The 21,977-nt window shown below is 40.2% G+C and overlaps 1 protein-coding gene across 5 annotated transcripts in view; it reads left to right on the top strand.

Moving 5' to 3' along the window:
• The window catches only part of SIL1 (SIL1 nucleotide exchange factor), a 215,257-nt gene that overhangs the window by 116,844 nt on the left and 76,436 nt on the right, over positions 1–21,977 (top strand). For all 5 annotated transcript variants that reach the window (XM_077768738.1, XM_077768734.1, XM_077768735.1 and 2 more), the window contains 2 exons: positions 5,910–6,030; positions 12,198–12,297. In XM_077768738.1, the coding sequence (XP_077624864.1) occupies positions 5,910–6,030; positions 12,198–12,297 (221 nt within the window). The remainder of the gene's footprint in view (positions 1–5,909; positions 6,031–12,197; positions 12,298–21,977) is intronic.

Raw genomic sequence — 21,977 nt, 5'->3', positions numbered from 1 at the left:
GGTCCTCTTTTCCCCCCCTCCCCCCCCCCCCAAAAAAAAAGAAAGAAAGAAAGAAAGAAAAAGACAGCAGGAAAAATCATTAGGTTTTAGAGATACATTGGGTATGGGGGATGGTGAGGTAAAGGGAGTATCAGGGATGACCTGCTTAGCCTTCAGCCCAGGAAGACACTGTTTCGTTATTTTGGAATCTTCCCAGGTAAGACAGCCTCCCCTCCAAACATTCAGAGATTAATGCTGTAACGTTACCTCTTGACACATGATCATACAAGTTGCTAGTTCCTTGTTGTTCTTGCCACTAACTGGCCTCATCTCCTCTTCAGCTGCCTTCACAGCCTTTCCATTCCTCCCTGCTTCTTTTGCTTCTGGAGTTCTGAATGTAGCCTATCAGTTTGTGTGTCTGAGTCTTTGCATGCATAGCTCCATCTGTTTTGGATTCCCTGTTTTCCCAGTCTGTGTCTCACTTTTTCCTCATTTAACCCCCAGTTTAACCTTATTCAAGAAGCCTCTCCAGAGAAAGTTTTCCCCACTGTACTTTGGATATATCTGTTTTAACCTTGAAACATTTTGGATGGTTTTGAGGTTAGAAAGAAATCATTATGCGCATACACTCATGTACTTAAGTTCCTATTAATTTTTTTAGCCAAATATACAGAAACTCCTAGTGAAATGGGGCAGCAGGAACAGAACAGCATGTCTTGGCATGGTGTTTCCCTGGCTCCTTCATTGTCTGATGGAGGCACAGTGGTTGGTGGAGTTCACTGTGGTTCTGCCAGAATGGAGAAAACTTGAATTCTTGCTACATCATTACCCTTTTATACATTGGTTTTACCTATTCATTCTGAAAGATCTTGTGCTATATGCTTTCCTTAGAAGAATTTTTTTTAGATTGCCATTGTTTTTTTGATCATTGAATGAAATTCAGCGTCATTAAGGCCATGCTATCCTCTGGCAGGAGAATGCAGAGTCAAAGTTGAGGTGTCAGAGCAGCACTTCTTCTAGATTTCCAGTATCCTTAAGAACACCTTCCCTAAAATTTTCTACCCCTGTGGACATTAATATTCCTTCTTGTATTTTTAGAACCCACCACAGTGGCCTGGGATATAGTAGTTGCTTGGTAAATGTCACTTGTATGAACGAATGGATAAATGTAACATTCTCTGTGTATATGTGATCTTGGACACTTGATTTTTAGCCAACTTTAAAAAAAAATTATTTCCAGCATAAACAATATATAGTGTTATATTACTCTACTCTGAGGTACACAATATAGTGATTCAGCAATTCTATACTTTACTCAGTGCTTATCATGATCAGTGTACTCTTAATTCCCCTCACATACTTCCTCCATCATCNAAGTCGGACGCTTAACCGACTAAGCCACCCAGGCGCCCCAGTCTTCTGCTTGTTTTGTTTCTTAAGTTCCACATATGAGTAAAATCCTGTGGTATTTGTCTTCCTCTGATTGATTTATTTCACCTAGCATTATACCCTCTAGATCCATCCATGTTGTTGCAAATGGCAAGATTTCATTCTTTTCTGTATCTTAGTAATATTCTATTGTGTATATATATATAATTTATATATATGTATGTGTGTGTGTGTATATATATATATGCACACACCAGGTTTCTTAAACTTTTCTTTTTCATGTTTGTTTATTTTTGAGGGGTGGGAGGCAGGGGGGAGAGGGAGAATGAATGGGGAGGGGCAGAGAGAGAGGGAAAGAGAATCCCAAGCAATCTGCTCACGGTTAGCACAGAGCCTGATGGGGACCTCAGACTCACAAACTGTGACATCATGACCTGAACTGAAGTCAGATGCTTAACTGACTGAGTCACTCAGGTGCCCCTATACCACATCTTCTTTATCCATTCATGTGTTGATAGACACTTGAATTATTTTCATATCTTAGCTATTGAATTAATGCTGCAATACACATAGGGGTGCATATATCTTTTCAAATGAGGGTTTTCATATTTTTTGTGGAAATACCCAATAGAGGAATTTTTGTATTATATGGTAATTCTGTTGTTAATTTTTGAGAAACCTCCATACTGTTTTCTCTTGGTGCAGGGGCTGTACCACTTTGCATTTCGACCATTAGTGTATGAGGGTTCATTTTTATCCATATCCTCACCAATACTTATTTCTTGTGTTTTTGATTTAGTCATTTTGACAGGTGTGAGGTGATCCTTCATTGTAGTTTTGATTTGCATTTCCCTGATGATGATTGATGTTGAGCATTTTTTCATGAGTCTTTGGCCATCTGTATGTCTTCTTTGGTTAAATATCTATTCATGTCTTCTGCCCATTTTTCAGTTGGATTGGTTTTTGGTGTTGTGTAAGATCTTTATATATTTTGTATATATAGATCTTTATATATTTGGATACTAACCTCTTATCAGATGTATCACTTGCAGATATCTTCTCCCTTTCAGTAGGTTCTCATTTTGTTTTGTTGATTGTTTCCTTCATTGTGCAGAAGCTTTTTATTTTGATGCAATACTAATAATTTACTTTTGTTTTTGTTTTTCTTGCCTCAGAAGACATATCTAGAAAAATGTTGCTAAGGTTGATGTCAGAAAAATTACTACCTGTGCCGCCTTCTAGGATTTTTATGGTTTCAGGTCTCAGATTTAGTTCCTTAATTCATTTTGAGTTTATTTTTGTGTATGATGTAAGGAGGTGGTCCAGTTTCATTCTTTTGCTTGTAGCTGTCCAGTTTTCACACCACCATTTGTTGAAGAGGCTATCTTGTTGCCATTGCATATTTTGACTCCTTTGTCATAGGTTTAATTGAACATGTAATTACGGGTTTATCTCACTATTTTGTTCCATGAATGTATGTGTCTTATTTTGTGTCCATACTATGCTGTTTTGATTACTACAGCTTTGTAGTAGATCTTGAAATCTGGTACTGATATATATCCAGTTTTGTTCTTCTTTTTCCTTAAAAAATTTTATAATGTTTATTTCTGAGAGAGAGAGAGAGCGAGAGAGCGTGAGAGTGAGCACAAGAGCAAGCGAGCATGAGCAGGGGAAGGTCAGAGAGAGAGTGAGATACAGAATCTGAAGCAGGCTCCAGGCTCTGAGCTGGCTGTCAGCACAGAGCCCAATGCAGGGCTTGAACCCACGAACTGTGAGATCATGACCTGAGCCAAAGTCGGACGTTTAACCGACTGAGCCACCTAGGTACCCCTGTTCTTCTTTTTCAAGATTGCTCTGGCTATTTGGAGTCTTTGTGGTTCCATACAAATTTTAGGATTATTTCTAGTTCTGTGAAAAATGCTGTTGGTGTTTTGTTAGGGACTGTAGTAAATGTCTAAATTGCCTTGAGTAGTATGCACTTTAATCATATTTGTTCTTCTCATTCCATGAGCATGGAATATCTTTCCATTTGTTTATGTCATCTTCAGTTTTTTTCATCAATGTTTTATAATTCTATAGTTTTATAGTTTATATACTATAGTATAGTTTATAGTTTACAGGTCTTTCACCTCCTTGGTTAAATTTATTCCTAGGTATTGTTATTATTTTTTGTGCAATTGTGAATGGGAATGTTTTCTCAATTTCTTTCTGCTACTTGATTATTAGTATATAGAAATACATCAGATTTTTATATATTGATTTTGTATCCTGTGACTTTACCAAATTCCTTTATCATTTCTAGTCATTTTATGATGTAGTCTTTAGAGTTTTCTGTATATAGTATCATGTCATCTGTAATAGCAGAAATTTTACTTCTTCCTTACTGATTTGGGTGCCTTTTATTTCTTTTTCTTACCTGGTTGCCATGGCTAGGACTTCCAGTACTATGGTGAATAATAGTGATGACAGTGGATTTCTTGTCTTATTCCTGATCTTAGGAGAAAAGCTCTTAGTTTTTCCCATTGAATATGATGTTCTCTGTGGGTTTTTCATATATGGGCTTTATTATGCTAAGGTATGTTTCCTCTAAACCTACTTTGTTGAGTGTTTTTATCATGAATGGATGTTGTAGTTTGCCATATGTTTTTTCTGTATCTCTTGAAATGAGCATGTGGTGTTTTATGCTTTCTTTTGTTGATGTGACCTATCATGCTGATTGATTCGCAAATATGAAATCACCCTTGCATCCCAGGAATAAATCGCACTTGATCCTGGTGAGTGATTTTTTTTTAATTTATTTTTTTTACAAATAGTTTATTGTCAAATTAGTTTCCACATAACACCCAGTGCTCATCCCCACAGTGTCCTCCTCCATGCCCATCACCCCTTCCCCCCACATCCATCAGTCCTCAGTTTTTGTCAGCATTCAAGAGTCTCTCATGGTTTGCCTCTCTCCCTTTCCCCCACCATTTCCCCCCTTCTTCTCCCCCTTGTTCCTCAGTTAAATTCCTCCTAATCCTCCTATACGTGCAAACATATGATATTTGTCCTTCTCTGCCTGACTTATTTCGCTCAGCATAACACCCTCAAGGTCCATCCATGTTGCTACACATGGCCAGATTTCATTGTTTCTCATTGCCATGTAGTATTCCATGGTATAGATAAACCACATCTTCTTGGTTAATGATTTTTTTAATGTATTGTTGGATTTAGGGGTGTCTGGGTGGCTGAGTCATTTAAGTGTCTGGCTCTTGATTTTGGCTCTGGTCATGATCTCATGGTTCATGGGTTGTAGCCCTACATCAGGCTCTGCGCTGATAACTCTCTCTGCCTCTCTCTTTCTCTCTCTCTCTCTCTCTCTCTCAAAATAAATAAATAAACTTTTAAAAAACTTAAAAAATGTATTGTTGGATTTGGTTTGCTAATATTTTGTGAAGAATTTTTGGGGTGCCTAGGTAGGTTAGTTGGTTGAGCATCCAACTTGATTTCTGCTCAGGTAATGATCCCAGGGTTGTGGGACTGAGCCTTGTGTCAGACACCACACAGAGCATGGAACCTGCTTGAGATTCTCTCTCTCTCTCTCTCTCTCTCTCTCTCTCTCTGTCTCTCGCCTTTTACCCTCTCCCCTGCTTGCATGCTCTCTCACTCTCTCTCACTCTAAAAAAAGTCTTAATGTGCATTGTTGAATTCCACCTTTAAAACAAAACAAAAAGAATTTTTGCATTTGTGTTCATCAGATATTGGCCTGTAGTGCTCTTTTTTGTGGTGCCTTTATCTGCTTTTTAACTATCTTTGAATAATTTTGTACAATGTATATGAATAGACCATCCATTCATACTGGTTTTTTTTTTTTTTTTTTTCCCAGCTAGTAGATCAACTCTTCTGAGATGGGTGGGCATAGGTTTTTAGTTTCTTTTGATTTCAGTCCTTGCCTCCTTGACTTGCTCTATCTTCTTGCCTTCCAATCAAGCCCTGGTCTAGGGTCTTGGGAAATAAAATAGGATATACAGTCCCTGGGCTCATCGAGGAGAGAGCCTTATAGAAGGAGCCTGATTATAAAGAGATCAGGGTGGTGAGGTGTAAGCTTGCTGGAATGACAAGCTCTCTGGGGTTTTCTGGGACTGTCGGGGGAGGGGCAAGAAGCCTGTCCTGGAGATTGTAGTGATGTGGCCATCTCCTTAAGGGTGACTAGTTTATTTACCATTCACCTGCACATAACAAAAAGGCTTCCTATTGCTCAGTTTAAAGAAAACAGGTTAGCTTAAAAATACAGGTTCTAACTGGGGTTCTTGGTCTTTGCTTTGAAGTGCAGAAGCCCTTGCTCATTTGCCTCATTCCCATAATTTGATACGAAAAAGCAAAAGGAGAAAATAATGTATGTGGTGTATGTGTGTTAGATGGATGGATTTAGGTAATGGAACACAGCAGAGTCTGGCCTTCATGAATTAATAAATCCTGTTGTCTTATTAGCCAGCCTTTCCATTGCAGTGTCCCTTCAAGGACCATATACCTCATGAGCCCTCTTTCTTCTTGGGTTTTAGGTCAGGCTGTCCCTGTAGGATCCCATGTGCGGCTGAATCTCCAGACTGGGGCAAGAGAGGTGAAACTCCAAGAAGAGGATAAGTTCCGAAGTAATTTGAAAGCATTGAAAAAAGGCAAAAGGTATAGTAACAACCCTAGGGACTGGGAGGCAGACAGCACTGATTTTCTAATACTGAAAGTAATGACAATGTTATGTTTCCTACCCAAATTCATGTGGCTTTTTTAAAATATTGAAATTTAGTAGCCTAGAATTTGTGATAAATCTGTCAGGGTTTTGTGGAAATTTACTTGTAGAATCTTTGGAAAGAAATAGTTTGCAAAGCAAATTGATACTTTAGAAAAGGCTGTAGGGGGAATGCTTAACCTGCTTTAAAAATGAAGCTGTTTTTCCCAGTACTTTAAGAGCACCCATTTGAATCCCAACAATTAATGCACTGATTACAGATGAGTCATCTATTCATTAAAACAGGCCTGTTAGGCCTTCTGCTTTGCAGTAATACTTCCTTAGTGAACAATAAGATTGCATTTTAAAGCCTTTAATTCAGACTAACTTTTCCTCTTGTTAGTCCATATTAAAACAGACTTTCTAGTAGTATAAAAGTTCTCCAGTGGTAAGAGATTGCCTTATTTTTAATAACCAGTTTAGATTATTTGATTTTGGACAGTTTGTCCTTGTTTTTCTGTTCTTTATCTTGAAATACCAAGTTTTATTTGCCTGTTCCTTTTTACATCAGGGAGGAGGAATCAGGGGGTTACAGGGGCTTCTAGAATTGGGCAATTTGAACAGTTAAAAATACCAGTTATGAGGTTTCTAAGACAGGAACGAGCAAATTATGATCTCTGGGCCATATTGGGACTGCTACTTGTTTTTGTACTGGCTAAGTTGTTTTTAACATTTTTTAGTGGATGGAAAAGCAAAAGAATGATATTTCATGTCTCTTAGAGATTTTAATGTCCATAAATAAAGTTTTATTGGATCATAGCTATGCTCATTCATTTATGTATGGCCTGTGGTCACTTTTCTGCTAACCTGACAGAGTTCAGTAGTTGGGACAATTGCCATAAGGCCCACCAAACCTAAAATAATATGTGGTCACAACAGAATTTGTTGCCCCTATTCTAATGCATCTAAGTATTGATAACCAGTAATGGATTGAGCAAGGCTAGTGTTAATCCTTGAATTTTCATCATTTTAACAATATTTTGCAGTTAGATATAAGGTGGAAAAGGAACTTAGAGGCTGAGTACTTACCTGAGTATTTTCTTTGGTGTACTCAACAGAAGGTTATTTAGCCTGTCCATATGCACCTTCTGTCCTGTGGCACCCACAGTCCCACAGAGCAGCCTTTTCTAATTTGGGCAGTTTTTACTAGAAAATTTGACTGTATATTGTGAATAAGATAACAAGATATTTGTACTCCGGTCACCTGGGAGGCTCAGTTGTTTGAGCATTCGACTCTTGGTTTTGACTCAGGTCATGATCTCACAGTTCATGGGATCGAGCCCTGTGTCGGACTCCACGCTGCTGATGTGGAGCCTGCTTGGGATTCCCTCTCTCTCCCCGTCACTCAAAATAAATAAACTTTTAAAAAAATGATATTAGGAGGATTAGGAGGAACTTGACGGAGGAACAAGGGGGAGAAGAAGGGCGGAAATGGTGGGGGAAAGGGAGAGAGGCAAACCATGAGAGACTCTTGAATGCTGACAAAAACTGAGGACTGATGGATGTGGGGGGAGGGGGGATGGGCATGGAGGAGGACACTTGTGGGGATGAGCACTGAGTGTTATGTGGAAACTAATTTGACAATAAACTATTAAAAAAAAAAATGATATTTGACTTCTTTATCATCACTCCAAACTGAGAAGGATCTTTATTTTCCCCCATCTCTCTTGATAGGTCTATATCTAGAGGCCATATGATGATTCATTTCTTACAACCCTCAAAGAATCAAATTTCGTTGTTGTCACCCCTGCCAACCTCCCTCCCTCCCTAGCACACATATATACACATATTTCACTGTGTCAGAGAACTTCAGGAAGTCTTTTCTCACATCTGTGCCAAGTCTCATTTTCTAAATAATAAGTTTATTTTAGTCTTGGTTTAAGAATATTGAATTAGGATATTGATTAATTTGGAATATTTGTTTGTTGGTTTTAATACTGTGGGAAGTTAGTTTTCCATTTTCTGATTGTAGGTCTTCAGTAGGAATACTGTAAGTCTTCACTAGGAATAATTAATGCTTTATCAGTTGCTCCTGTTTCTGAAGGTTCTGCTCTGGAGTGGCCTCTGAGGTATACTGGACATATCCTCTTTCTTTTCAGATTTATTACTAGTGGGAAACCTGTCTAAGCAGCAAACCAAAGGCACTGACAAGGTGGGGTAGGTTTCACTGCTATGAGCTCAGTAAGTCTTTGGCTGCCTTTGATGGTGATCACTTCTTCCTGTGTTGGACCTCACCTCAGGCTCCTCCTGTTCTACCTCACAGTGTCTCCCTGCCTCTTTGGTATTGGAATGGGAACAGAAGCCAAATGGCAGGGCTAATTTCTGCAGTTGTTACAGTATTTTGCATATCTGCTTATTCTGTTTTGGGAAACAAGATGGAGAAGACCCACAGGTTTCCATCAAATTGTCAAAGAGGTTGGTGGCTACAGAGTTTTAGGTATCACTAGCCAAGGAGAGATGGGGATAGGTCCCTTCAGCCTGATCCATGGCAGCCTCTCCACTAGTCCTGCTGGATATGTGACTGGCCACGCGGCTACCTAGAGCTGTAATGCCTCTGGGCTGTAAAGCCTGGGACAAGGCATCTGACTCTGACTCGTTTCAGAGGCTTTTCTCAGCACTGCCTGACTTCACGGTATATTTGGTTCCTAGCAGCAGGGTGTTCTCTTGTTCTTTAGGTGTTGTTAGGCATTGTTACCTCCACTGGTTTTAGTCCATATCCCTGTCAGTGTCTCGACATTGTATCTCTCTTTTTGCCCTGGAGCAACCGTCTTCTTTGTAGGGATGACAGAGAGAGTACATCCAGGCTGTCCCATCTTGGGTTGAGCATCTACCATGGTACAGTATGACTTTATAGTTAAGGGTGTGGTCCAAGACAGGGCCATTTTCTTGCTCTGTTCATTCATTTCACAAAAGACCTATTGAATGTCTTTGTACCAGGTATTGGAGATACAGTAGTAAACAAAATAGGATGCCAGCCTTGTGGACACTAGCAGGAAGATAAACTGAAAAATAAAAATGCATATAAAGTAGTTACAGATAGTGGTAAATAGTAGGCAAGAAATAAACAAGATAATCAGTCTCTGGTGGATACCAGTTTAGATAGGATGATTTGGAAGACCTCATTAAGATGATTTTTGAACTTAGGCCTGAAGACTGATGGGGATTTAGTCATACAAAGAGTTAATTTTTTATGTTTAAGGTTAGAGTATCTCAGGCAGCAGGAATAAGAAGAGAGCCTAGCTTTGTCAAGAAAAGACTTTATCAGGTTTGAGAAACAGGAAAATGATTAGGGTGACTAGAGAGTAGGTAAAGGAAGAAGACTAATAGATGATTAGGGAGAGATAAGAGGAGCCAGATCATATGGAGTTTTGAGGTGCATGTTGAGTGGTCTTCATTTAATTATAATTGTGATAGAGAGCCAGTGGAGGATTTGGGGTGGGAGAATGGTTTAATGTAATTAAAGTGTGCGCACGGGGGATAGATTGAGGGTGGATGTAAGAAATGCAGAGACAATTAGGGTGTCATTTCAGAAGATCAGGTAAGACATACAGGTGGTTGAGTCTAGAGTGTCATGATGGAGAGCATATGGGTTTGGAGATTTAATTTGGAGGTTGTGCCAATAGGACTTCTTACCATTTAGATTGGGATTGATGGAAGGTGGTGTGGAGGGCTCTGAGATAAAGAAGTACCATTTATTGAAGCAGAAAAGATTGGGAGAGGAACATCGTGACCCATGTTTTAGATGTAATAAGTTTGAGGTGCCTGATAAACATTCCAGATCCGAGATTTATCAGGTAGTTGTACTAAGAGTCTGGCTGTCACTCAGGGGAGATGATTGGATCCGAGATATAAGTTTGGGGGAGAGTATGAAAGTAGAGAAGATTGTCTAGGATTGAACTTCAAGGCATTCCAGTATATAGGGTTCAGGTAGGAGATAAAGAACTAGCACAAGAGTTAGAGAAGGAGGGAGGAAGGGGAAGAAGCAGCAGAGTGTGGTAACAAAAAGCAAGAAAGAAGAGTGTTTCAAGGAGGGAGAGGTGAACTATGTAAATGCTGCCGAGTGGTTGAGGAACATGACATTAGTGAAGAGTCCATTGGATCTAGTCGTAAATTACTAGTAATTTTTATGACAAGTTTTATTAGGGAATGGTTAGGGAATTTAGAGCAAATGGCAGTATAAATAGCAGTAACGAAGATGAGAATAGTAAGTTAACACATGACAGTGTGTTCATAAAGTTTTACTCTGAAGGAGAGCAGGGAAATGGTGTGATAATTAGAGATCATGGAGTCAAAAGAGTGTTTGTATACTCAAGGGAATAATCCAGCCAAAGGGAGAAATTGATAATGCAGACAGGAGGGAACAGTATAATTATGGGGGTTAAAGCTTTGCAAAGAGAAGTGGGATGTGGAACTTAAGTTTAATAGGAGCAAGGACACTGTCATTCATTGTCTTAGAAAGGAAAGCAGAGAATCTAGATTTGGTGCAGGTTAGTGTATAGAGCTGATGAGGGGAATATAAAGGAGTTCTTGATGATAACATCTATTTTTCTCAGTGAAGAGTGAAGTGAAAATATCAGCTGAAGATGGTTTTCTGTCTGTTTCTGCAGGCACATATGTGCACACTTGTGTGTGTGTAGTTGGGACTGAGAAGAGATGATAGTGAGTGACCTGGAGGAGTGGGACTTAAGGCAATAAATGGAGATAGGAGACATGATGGGATTTGTCCCGACCAAGTATTAGAGGAGAAAAGCAAAAGCTGTGGCCCTAATACTTAGCTCTCTCTTAGGGGTAAAGGGCAAGGCAGTGGCATCCTCATGCTGTTAGCAGTGGGTGATGCTCTTTTGGGAGAGGGATTCTCTTCCCTACCTTGTAGGATTGTGGTAATCATTTGAATGAAATATTATTTCTAAAGGATTAAAACATTGACTGACACATGCTTAAGTGTTCAGTAAATGGGAGTGATTAGCAATTATTAATTAGTTTATGAGGACTGAAGTTTAGAGTAGACAAGTGTTTTTTCTCAGGGTTCTAAGGAGTCTCTAGGATGAATAAAAGACTAAATGAGAAGTAAGCAAAGCCCTAAGCACCTGCCTCTCATGAGAGCTGAGGCCTGCTAGGAACTTAACTGTTTCACTGATGTGCTTATCTTGCCCGGAGTAGTCCAGAAGCCCCTTACTTCGCCATCTCTGTAATCTCCTTAACCCCCCGGCCCCCCGTTGCTGACAGTCTTGTCAAGCACAGACCACATTCCACACTTTCCTTTGTCCATGTCAGTCTTGGTCTGATCTCTCTGCTCACTGACCTGAAATCATTGTTGGTGGCAAAATCCACCCCCCACCCATGAATGCCTCCTCTCCAGTCAAGAACAGTGGTTGTCACTTGGATCACCTCCAGGGGGTTTTGAGAGGATGCCACTCTAATCTCTGCCAGGTTCCTGAGATTACATCCGCGTTGGTTCCTTTCCTCCCTCTCCTTGGAGACTGACAATGGAACACGGTTGGCTTTGCTTCTAGTCCTTGATATTTCAAACCCATTCCTTTGTCAGGTTGACAAATAACTTCTGCATCTACTCTGGGCCCAGGAGTTGGTTTTAAAGGTGTGAACTTATCTAAACTGTTTTTGTGAAGAAAAGCTGCTTTGTAAAAATTAGACCAGATATGCATGGGGGGCACAGGTCCTTACTGATCCCTTTATTAGAAGACTATAAATAGGGTGTTTGTTACTGCCCTTGTCTGTGCGCACTACCCTCCAGAAGGTCTGGCCTTGGCACAAGCTGACAGAACAGCATTGCACAGTCATTCTAGACTTAATTTCTACCCAAGTAGCTGCCCCGTGCCATTTTGTTGTCTTTCATGAAATGACCCTTTCTTCAGCTTTTATTTCCTCTTCTAGCCCTAAGGTAAGATCATCTGTTGGACTTGTGGCTGACCACAGGCAAAGCTAGGGTGGTGCATTCTGAGTAAGAGCTAGCCATGGCTTACCTTGTTTGGGAGTACCAGCCACCCAGGAAGTTTCTTGGCAGAGATGGTGCCTCCTTTCTGACCATCATCTTCTTTTTGGACAGGCTGGACATCAACACCAACACTTACACATCTCAGGACCTCAAGAGTGCCCTTGCAAAATTCAAGGAGGGGGCAGAAGTGGAGAGTTCAAAGGAAGACAAGGTGTGTGATATTCTTTCCAAGGAGTCAGTATAAGCCTACAAGAAGGCCTTGAAGGGACTCACTTCTTCCCAAAAGCTGTTACAGTAAACATAGAGTAATGATAATAATATTGTAAAATAATTTAAAGAGCAGTTAGTGCCAAATAAGTAATCCTCTTTGGACTGTTTTTTAGAAATACCAATAATGGAGCATTTTATTGTTTAGGATCCAACTTCACATTACATGTTTGGGCCTCAACAAATTGAGGCACAAGGCAGAGATAGTTGTATTCTTCATTATCATAGACAAGAGTGAGGAGTGTAGAGAGTAAAACCCAGATCTCTTCACTTAACACTTGGATTAGACAAAAGCTTAAAGGACAGAGGAGCTGGGCTCGGAAGGAAGTCTTGATCCTTGTCCTTTGAACATGTAGCAAAAGTATTCCCTATTCCAGGCCTCAGGTTCCTTAAATGCACAACAAGGCGGTGGGGCTGGTGGGGATGGGGAACAAGAGGATGGCTGATGTTTCCTCCAGTTTTAAATTTGTGTACAAGGTAAGGGAATGAGAAGGAGAAAAAGGCAGAATTGCAGCCCCTTGGTTCTGCCCCTAGTGTCTGGAAGGGCTTGTGGGTACAGGCTTATACCAGAAAGAAAGCTTACTCTTTAGATAGTGAACTCACGTGATAGCCAGAGAATGTCGCAAATCAGTTTTTACATTTCCATTTGAATCCTGTCTTTCAAAAAAGCTCCTCCAGTGGCTATTTTGGAGACCTTTGCAAGTTTCTCTTTCCCTCTTACCCTCATAATTCTCTTTTGATTTGTTTGCGTCTGTGCCACTGCCCCAGAATCCTGACAGGATCCTGATAAGGATTCTGCCCCAGAATCCTTGGTAGCTTGTATATTAAGTGGAGGAAGCCTGAGGTCCCTCAGATCCTTAGTGTTAAGCAATTGTGAGACGGATCAGCCGTTTTCTTTTCTTTTCTTCTTCCTTCCTTTTTTTGGTATCAGGGAGGACCTAATTAGGATGTGTTAACATGCAGACCAAGTCTCCATGTCTTACTCTTCTTAGTGAATTCACATTTACCAGCATGGAGAGTGTATATGGTATGAGATGAGTAGCAGGATGGCAGTAGCAGCAGCAGTGGGCATAGGAAGGTGATAGATAAAATTTCATTCCAGCACAGAAATATTAACTGGAGTTGGGAGGGTGAGGAAGAGCAAATCCCCATAACTAGTGAAGCTGAGGCCACCGGAGGAGAGCAATGTTTGCCTAGGTACCTGGAGCAGAGATTGACATTTCTGTGGCCAGGGGTTGGGCTCATTCCCACTTACCATCCCTTCACCATGGGCCCCATATGGGCCTGATGGTAGCAAGCAGTCAGCCTCTGTTCCATGTTTTCTCTGTGGGTGGAAGACCCACTGTCCCCCATCTCTTGTTCTCTCTTTTTTTTTTAATGCTTATTTTTTCAGGAGAGAGAGACAGAGCGTGATTTGGGGAGGTGTGGAGAGAGACGGAGATACAGAATCTGAAGCAGCTCTGAGCTGTCAGTACAGATAGAGCGTGACGTGGGCTTAAACTCGTGAGGTGTGAGATCATGACCTGAGCTGAAGTTGGGTGCTTAACTGACTGAGCCATCCAGGAGCCCCTAAATTTTTTTTAATGTTTATATTTGAGAAAGAGAGAGAGAGAGAGAGAGAGAGGGGCAAGGAGACACAGAATCCTAAGCAGGCTCCAGGCTCCCAGCTGTCATTAGGAGTCCCAGAGCCTGATGCAGGGCTCGAACTCAAAAGAAGTGAGATCATGACCTGAGCCAAAGTGGGCCGAAGTCTGACGCTTAACTGACTGAGCCACCCAGGCACCCCTCTTCTCTTTGTTCTCTTTTAATGGCAGTCTTTTTTTTTTTGTTTATATTTTTATTTATTTCTAGGAGAGAGAGAGAGAGAGAGAGCGTGAGCAGGGGAGGGTCAGAGAGAGAGGGAGATACAGACTCTGAAATAGGCTCCAGGCTCCGAGCTGGCTGTCAGCACAGAGCCCGACGCGGGGCTCGAACCCACGAACCGCGAGATCATGACCTAAGCGAAAGTCGGACGCTTAACCAACTGAGCCACCCAGGCGCCCCTTAATGGCAGTCTTTGACATTATAAAGTTTGTGTATAAAACTATGAATGTTAAGAAAATACTCTTTTTTAACGTAGAAGCAATAGATTAATTTTTCAGTTGCTGTTTTTGGCAACTGAAAAGAATCCTTTTCCCTTAGAAGAGGAGATCGCAATACCAGTACCCAAATGCAGGATCTCTGTCCCAGATGGTTTAAGGCAGCTGTCAGTTCGAAGATACGGTTGCCATACTCTTTTTTTTTTTTTTAAACTTCTGCAGAGCGTAGGTTATTGGCTTCTTCACTGAGGTGTTCAGTCCTGGGTTTTTTTTCCTGCTTTTATTTGGAGCCTGTCTAGATTGACTCAGCTCATTGTCAGTGCCCTTGGGACTGGTAAATAAATTGACTTGGAGTAGGTTGGGGAGTTTCTGAGATACCTCAAGTTCTTGGCTACAGATAGCATCATACTTTTTATTTATCAGTCTTTAAACCCAGGTTTTATGGTGCTTTTGCTATTTATAAAAATAACACTGTCAAATATTGTGCCATATCCTATCAATGGAAATTTTTTTACTTGAGTTTTTAGGTGGAAGGGTACCAATTCTATTGTATATATTGGTACCTTAGATTTAAATGAACCAATCCTTCCCAGGATCCCTTGCTTTGAGGAAAAGCTCTGTCCAGCCAAAGGGCTGTTGTTGAATCTGACCCCTCTATACCCCTATTACCATACAAATGGCTTGATGCTTTATTATTTCAGCTCTTGTTCACCTGTATCTATAAATTGCTCCATTTAAAAATAGGACCTTCTTAAACTTTTGATTTTGGACAAGATAGAGTAGACTCATTTCTTACTATTTCTCCTGCTAAGGACAACCAAAAACCTTGGACATAATACTAAAAGCAAATATAAGAAGACTCTGAAAGGTGGGAAGAAGAAAGTAGACTGGCTAGGATCCTTAGAATTGGAAGAATGACATAACAGTGAGTTCCTTGGGCTTTCTTTTTGTGCTTTGTATATCTCAGCGTGGGCATCAGAGGAGCCCACACCCAGGAAATGCTAACAGGTACAGATAGAAAAAGCCCTAACGAAGGCTTGGTCTTTGTAGAGAAATCACTAGGAAAAGGGCAGCCTAATAGAACAAACCCCTTTTTGACAATACTTTTGGTTACTTTAGCCAAAAACAATGGAAATCTACCTACCTACCCTGACTACCGGTGGAAGTTGAATAGGGAACTTGGATGTCTACCTTCCACTTGGTGGTAGCTGGCTGTACTCTTATTCCTCCATCAGAATTGTGTCAGCAGAAGCCAACTGGGGAGGCTGAACTTAGTCCCCCTGCTAATGGCAATGAGATGATGTGATGCAGTGCTCTGCTATCTTGTCCAAGGTGGCGTCAGTGAGAGTTGAACAGAGAGCTGGAACTGCCCCGTGGTAGAAAACTATTCTCTGCTTCCCCTGCTGGTGTGTTACCTGAGACACCAAGTGAGGAGCCTGGTTTCCCACCCTTCATATGGAAGTAGCAGGCTGCTTCTCCTGTTGGGATGGTGTCTTCAGACACCAAGAAGTGTATTTGAATATCTTCTCCTGCCTGACACTACCAAGGTGGTTTTTCATTTGGAGCTGAGATGATGCCATTGTGTGTGTTGGTGGTGTTGGGGGTGGGCCTAGGGGGTGGTGGTGAATGGAGAGTCTGTAGTCCTACATTCTACTTGGTGACACTGACATGGTGTGAGGCATCATTCTGCTCCCCATTCTGGGGCAGTGTCAGTGAGGCTAAGTGATAAGCCTGAACTTCCACCCTCAGACCAGCAGCAATGAAGAAGTGTTTCAGTTCCCCCACCAAGTGATATAGAAGCTAAGGAAAGACCAATGTAGAGTATCCACTGGTGGCAGGTGATTGATGTTCTTTCTCCTAACTAGTAAGCTGTGATAGGATTTTGGAGAGAAGGGAGCTGGAGAAAGGGATTTCACAAATGAAGTTCTGGGTATACTTTCTAGTGACTCATATGAGAAACTGACCAGAATTAACATAGCAGAAGATCTGAGAACTGAACTAAGGTGTAGGGGGTGGGCCTAGGGTGTGGTGGTGAATGGAGAGTCTGTAGTCCTACCTTCTACTTGGTGGCACTGACACGGTGAGGCATCATTCTGCTCCCCACTCTGGGAACACTGCTGGGTTTTTAGATGAGCCTCTGGGTAGCACATAAAGGAAACAGACCAAAATAACCCTCCAAAGGGTCTGGAAACTAAACTGTCTTACAGTTACAGTCATACAAGAAGGATAGAACCAGAATATTAAATGTAAACATTGATTACCTGCTGAAAAGAAAGATTGAATAGGTTTCATGTCTTAAAACTTCATACCCAAAATGTCCAGGATACAAAAAATAAATAAAAACAAAAATAAAACAACCCTCACCATACCAAGAACTAAGAAAATCAAACCTTGAACTAGGAAGGACAATTAACAGATGCACACAGTGAAAAGATCCAGAATTTTTGAATTACAAAGACTTTAAAGCAATTAACATAAAACTGGCTCAACAAACAGTTGTGAAAACTCTTGAAACAAATGAAAACCTCAGCAAAGAAATAGATGATATAAAAAACAATCAAATGGAATTTTTAGAATTGGAAAAATAGAACAAAATTGTTTAAAAACACTGAATGGGCTCAGTAGCAGAATAGGGAAGAGAGAGAAGAACCAGTGAACTTGACAGAAATTACTAAAAGAATCTAACAGAGGAAATAAATAGAAAACAAGGAATGGAGACTTAGGGACCTGTGTGATTATAACAAAAGAGTTAACATTTTTGTCATTGGAGCCTTAGGAAAGGAGAAAGAATACTGAAAAATAATGAGAACATAAACCAAGAAATAAAGATGGGGAGTGCTTGGGTGCCTTGGTTGGTTAAGCATCTGACTTCAGCTAAGGTCATAATCTCAGGGTTCATGAGTTCAAGCCCTGTGTTGGGCTCTGTACTGACAGATTGGATCCTGGAGCCTCCTTCAGGTTCTGTGTATCCCTCTCTTTCTGTCCCCCCCCTTTCAAAATAAACATTAAAAAAAATAAAATGGAAAAGTCTCCAAATATGGTTAAGAGCATAAACAAATAGATTTATGAAACTGAGTGAATTTTCAGTAGGATGGACTCAGAAAAACCAACACCATGGCTCTTCACAGTCAACCTCCTGAAAATTAAATACAGAAAAAATGTTGAAAGCAGCTAGTCAGAAACCATATACTACTGGAACAATGATTGACAGTCCATTTTTCATTTGATAACACAGAGACCTGAGTGTGTGGCACAGTATTTTTCAAGCACTGAAAAAAATGATACCCTTAGAATTTTATACCCAATGAAAATATTCTTCACGAGTGAATAAGAAATCAAGGCATTCTTTCATAAAAGGAAATTAAAAGGATTTGTCACCAGCAGACCTGCCTAAAAGAATGACTAAAGAATATTCTCCAAATAGAAAGGAAATAATAGAGAGAAACTTAGAACATCAGAAAAAAAAAAGAACAATGAAATGTATCAAAAAAGGGGGAAAGTGTAGACTTTCTGTTTTAAAAATAATGTTTGATAGTTGAAGCAAAAATATGACTTACTCTGTAACTACATATATGTTAAATATGAATGTTACTACCAGAATTCCTATTTATTTCTTTGCTACACTTTCATCTTTATCGACCAGTTCTTTCTTTTGATTATCCATTTTTATGAAATGTTACAATGGTTTAATCATTAGAGGATGAGGAAGTCCTATAACTACACACTTGACATCTGTGTATGAACTGAGTAATGAATCCACAGTGACCAGACAGACTTTGAAAGAAGTAGTGTGATCAGCCACTCATCATCACGAGCATTTGTATGTAGTGATTTGTGAACTGAGAGCTAGTCGCAGAATTTGTACTTGATGCAGTTATAGTTAACTGAAATTGGTAGTAACTGAAATTTGAGTAGTGTTGGGAGAATGGTGTTAGCTAAACTATAGTCCTTGAACTTGGCACATTAAAGTTCTGTGTAAAGCAAAGACTGATTAAAGACTTGTATCTAGACTACAAAGAACTCTAAAAGCTCAGCAGTAAAAACAACAATGTATTTAGAGAATGAACAAAGGAAATGAACAGACAGATATTTCACCAAAGAGGATTTGTGGATGACAAATAAGCACATGAGAAGATGTTTAATGTCATTAGCTTTTGGAGAAATGCAAATTAAATCCACAATGAGGTAGCACTACACATCTATTAGAATACCTACAACAAAAATGATGGTAATACTAAATACTAGTGGGAATGTGGGGAAACTGGGTCTTTCATACATTGTTGGTGAGAATGTAAAATGGTACAGTAACTGTGGAAAACAGGCAGTTTCTTATAAAACCAAACATACGTTTATTGTATGACCCACTAGTTGTGCTTGTGAGCATTTATCCCAGAGAACTAAGAACTTAAATTTATATAAAAAAAAAAAACACCTTTATTCAGGGGCATATGAGTGGCTCAGTCAGTTAAGCATCCAACTGTTGATTTTGACTCCAGTCCTGGTCTCCCGGTTTGTGAGTTTGAGCCCTACATTGAGCTCTGTACTGGCAATGCTGAGCCTGCTTGGGATTTTCTCTCTCCCTCTCTCTTGCCCCTCCCCTGCTCGCTCTCTCTCTCTCTCAAAATAAATAAACATTTGTTTTTAAAAGCCTTTGTACAAATGTTATACAGATGCTCATGTGATTTTATTCATAATAGCCAATACCTGGAAACATCTCAAATGTTCAACAGGCGAATGGTTAAGCAAACTGTATACCTATAGTGTGGAATTCTACTCAGCATTAAAAATAAATGAACCGTTGAGGCGCCTGGGTGGCTAAGTCTATTAAGCATCTCACTCTTGATTACTTTTTTTTTTATTTTTAGGGTTTTTTATTTATTTTTGAGAGAGACAGAGAGACCGCGTGATCAGAGAGTCAGAGAGAGAGGGAGAGAATCCAAAGACAGGCTCCAGGCTCTGAGCTGTCAGCACAGAGCCTGATACAGGGCTTAAACCCATGAACTGTGAGATCATGACCTGAGTCAAAGTTGGACGCTTAACCGACTGAGCCACCCAGCTCTTGATTTCAGCTCAGGTCATGGTCTCAAAATTTGTGAGTTCAAACCCCATGTCAGGCTCCGCTCTGACAATGTAGAGCCTACTTGGGATTCTCTCTCTGCCCCTCCCCCACATGGGTACGCGCGCGCGCTCTCTCTCTCTCTCTCTTTCACTTTCATATTCTCTTTCTCTCTCTCAAAAAATAAATAAACTTAAACAAAATAAATGTAAATGAACCATTGATACATGTGATAACTTGGATAGATCTCAAGTGCATTATTTCAAGTTAAAAAAAAAAAAAGCCAATCTCAAAGGATTACAGACTGTGTGATTCCATCTTTATAACATTCTTCAAATGCTAGAATTAAGCAGATGTAGAACAAATTAGTGGTTGCCAGGGCACAGGGATTGGTGGGAGAATGAGGTGCAGCTATAAATTTGGTGGTGGTGGAATAGTTCAGTAGCCTGATTTTTCTGGTGGCTACATGAATGTATATATTGGATAAAACTGCATAGAATAATATACATGCGCATACATGCAAATGTGTACATGTAAAAGCTGATAAAATCTGAATAAGCCTTATAGTCGAGTTAACAGTATTGTACCTTTGTTATTTTCTTGGTTTTGTTAGCATACTGTTGTTATGTAAGGTGTTAGCATTGGGGGCAGCTGAACAAAGGGTACATAGTACTCCTGCATTATTTTTTGTAACTTTCTGTGAGTTTATAATTATTGCAAAATAAAAAGTTATTTTTGGTTTCTTTAAAGGCCTTCTTGAGGGCCAGGTGCACATCACTTTTGTGAGGTAGAGGTGCCTTGTTTCTTACCCTGCTCAGTTGCCTGTCATCTCACAGCTCTAGGCAGTGACTCAGCTTCCCCAGACCTCTTGGCCCTTCCTTTTGGCAGCCCTCCAGAGTCCTTTAGCTGGCTGTAGGGGAAGATTTTCACTCTTGTTTTAGCCCAAAGAAACAGGATATGACATCCCATAGATGTGATTGCACTGCTAGGAGCTTGGTCTTTTTTTAAGGGAGGCTGATTCATTTCTTTGGTTGGTGTTTCTATGGAGTGCTTGTAACTGGGGAGAAAACCCATAGGTAATAGATGAGCACTTTGGAGCTGACAGCTGTTCATTGTTTTTTATAAATATTCGTGCCTTTTACTTTTTCTTGGAAGATAGAGATTCAAACCACCATGACCTTTCAGACTCTATTTATAAGCACTATCCTCTACAATTGGGAAGTAAACACACATGTCACATGTATAAAGTATCTAATTAAAGTCTTTTATTCACTTCCAACATAACTTCATTTTTAAAACTTTTTTTTCTGTATGTATGGTGGGGAGGGATTCAGAGAAAAATTGAGACTTGAGTATAGCACATACAGTAATTTAGCCACTTCAGATAGTTGAACAAATTGTACACCTGTAGTTAGATTGACAGTAATGACAGTGATTTAATTTTCATCAGTAGATTGCTCCCACTCTGATAGCTCTTTACTCACAGTTTCCTACATCCGGTTTCCCTAAAATGTTGCTGGATTGGGCAGGGCAAAGCAAAGGTATTCAGTGATTATAGAAGATAGAGAACCAAGGTATAGATAATTCGACCCTAGACTTCAGCCTTTCATGTGAAGTTAGGGGTTGAAGGTGAGCTTGCCTGACCTCATTGATTGCCACGAAAAGACTTTCCTTTCTTCTTGAACATTGGAAGTCAGACTGGGATAAGTGAGCCTTGGAAAATTGTGAGTGTATTTTTAGGGCAAATTTACGTATGGTTAGACTCTGAGGGCTCTCTTTTGTGGGCATGTTAGAAGATGCAGGCATGCCTTGGAGATATTGTGGGTTTGGTTCTAGGCCGCTGCAATAAAGCAAGTCAGATTAATTTTTTGGTTTCCTAGTGCATATAAAAGTTATGTTTATTTTATACTGTACTCTGTTAAATGTAGAATAGCATTATGTCTTTAAAAAATTACACCTTAATTCAAAAAGTACTTTATTGCCAAAAAATGCCAACCACCTGAGCCTTTAGTGAGTTGTAATCCTTTTGCTTGGGGACGGTCCTGCCTCAGTGCTCATGGCTGCTTGACTGATGAGGGTAGTGGCTGCTGAATGTTAGGGTGGCTGTGGCAATTTCTTACAGTAAGACAACAGTGAAGTTTGCCACATCGAACAATTGCATGAAGTTTCTTTGTAGCATGTGATGCTGCTTGGTAGCATCCTACCCACAGTTGAACTTCTCTCAAAAAAGTGGAACCTGTTCTCTCAAACCCTGCTGTTTTATCAACTAAGTTTATGGAATATTCTAAATCCTTTGTTGTCACTTGTTTTAAATGTTTTATTTATTTCTGAGAGAGAGAGAGAGAGAGAGAGAGCGAGCGTGAGCAGTGGAGGGTCAGAGAGAAAGATACAGAATCTGAAGCAGGCTCCAGGCTCTGAGCTAGCTGTCAGCACAAAGCCCGATGCGGGGCTCGAACCCATGAACTGTGAGATCATGACCTGAGCCGAAGT

Source organism: Crocuta crocuta, unplaced genomic scaffold (assembly GCF_008692635.1).
Source record: "Crocuta crocuta isolate KB4526 unplaced genomic scaffold, BGI_CrCroc_1.0 scaffold64, whole genome shotgun sequence".
NCBI lineage: Eukaryota > Metazoa > Chordata > Mammalia > Carnivora > Hyaenidae > Crocuta > Crocuta crocuta.
Note: the sequence above shows the minus strand (reverse complement) of the source record. Positions and strands in the feature narration are given on the sequence as shown.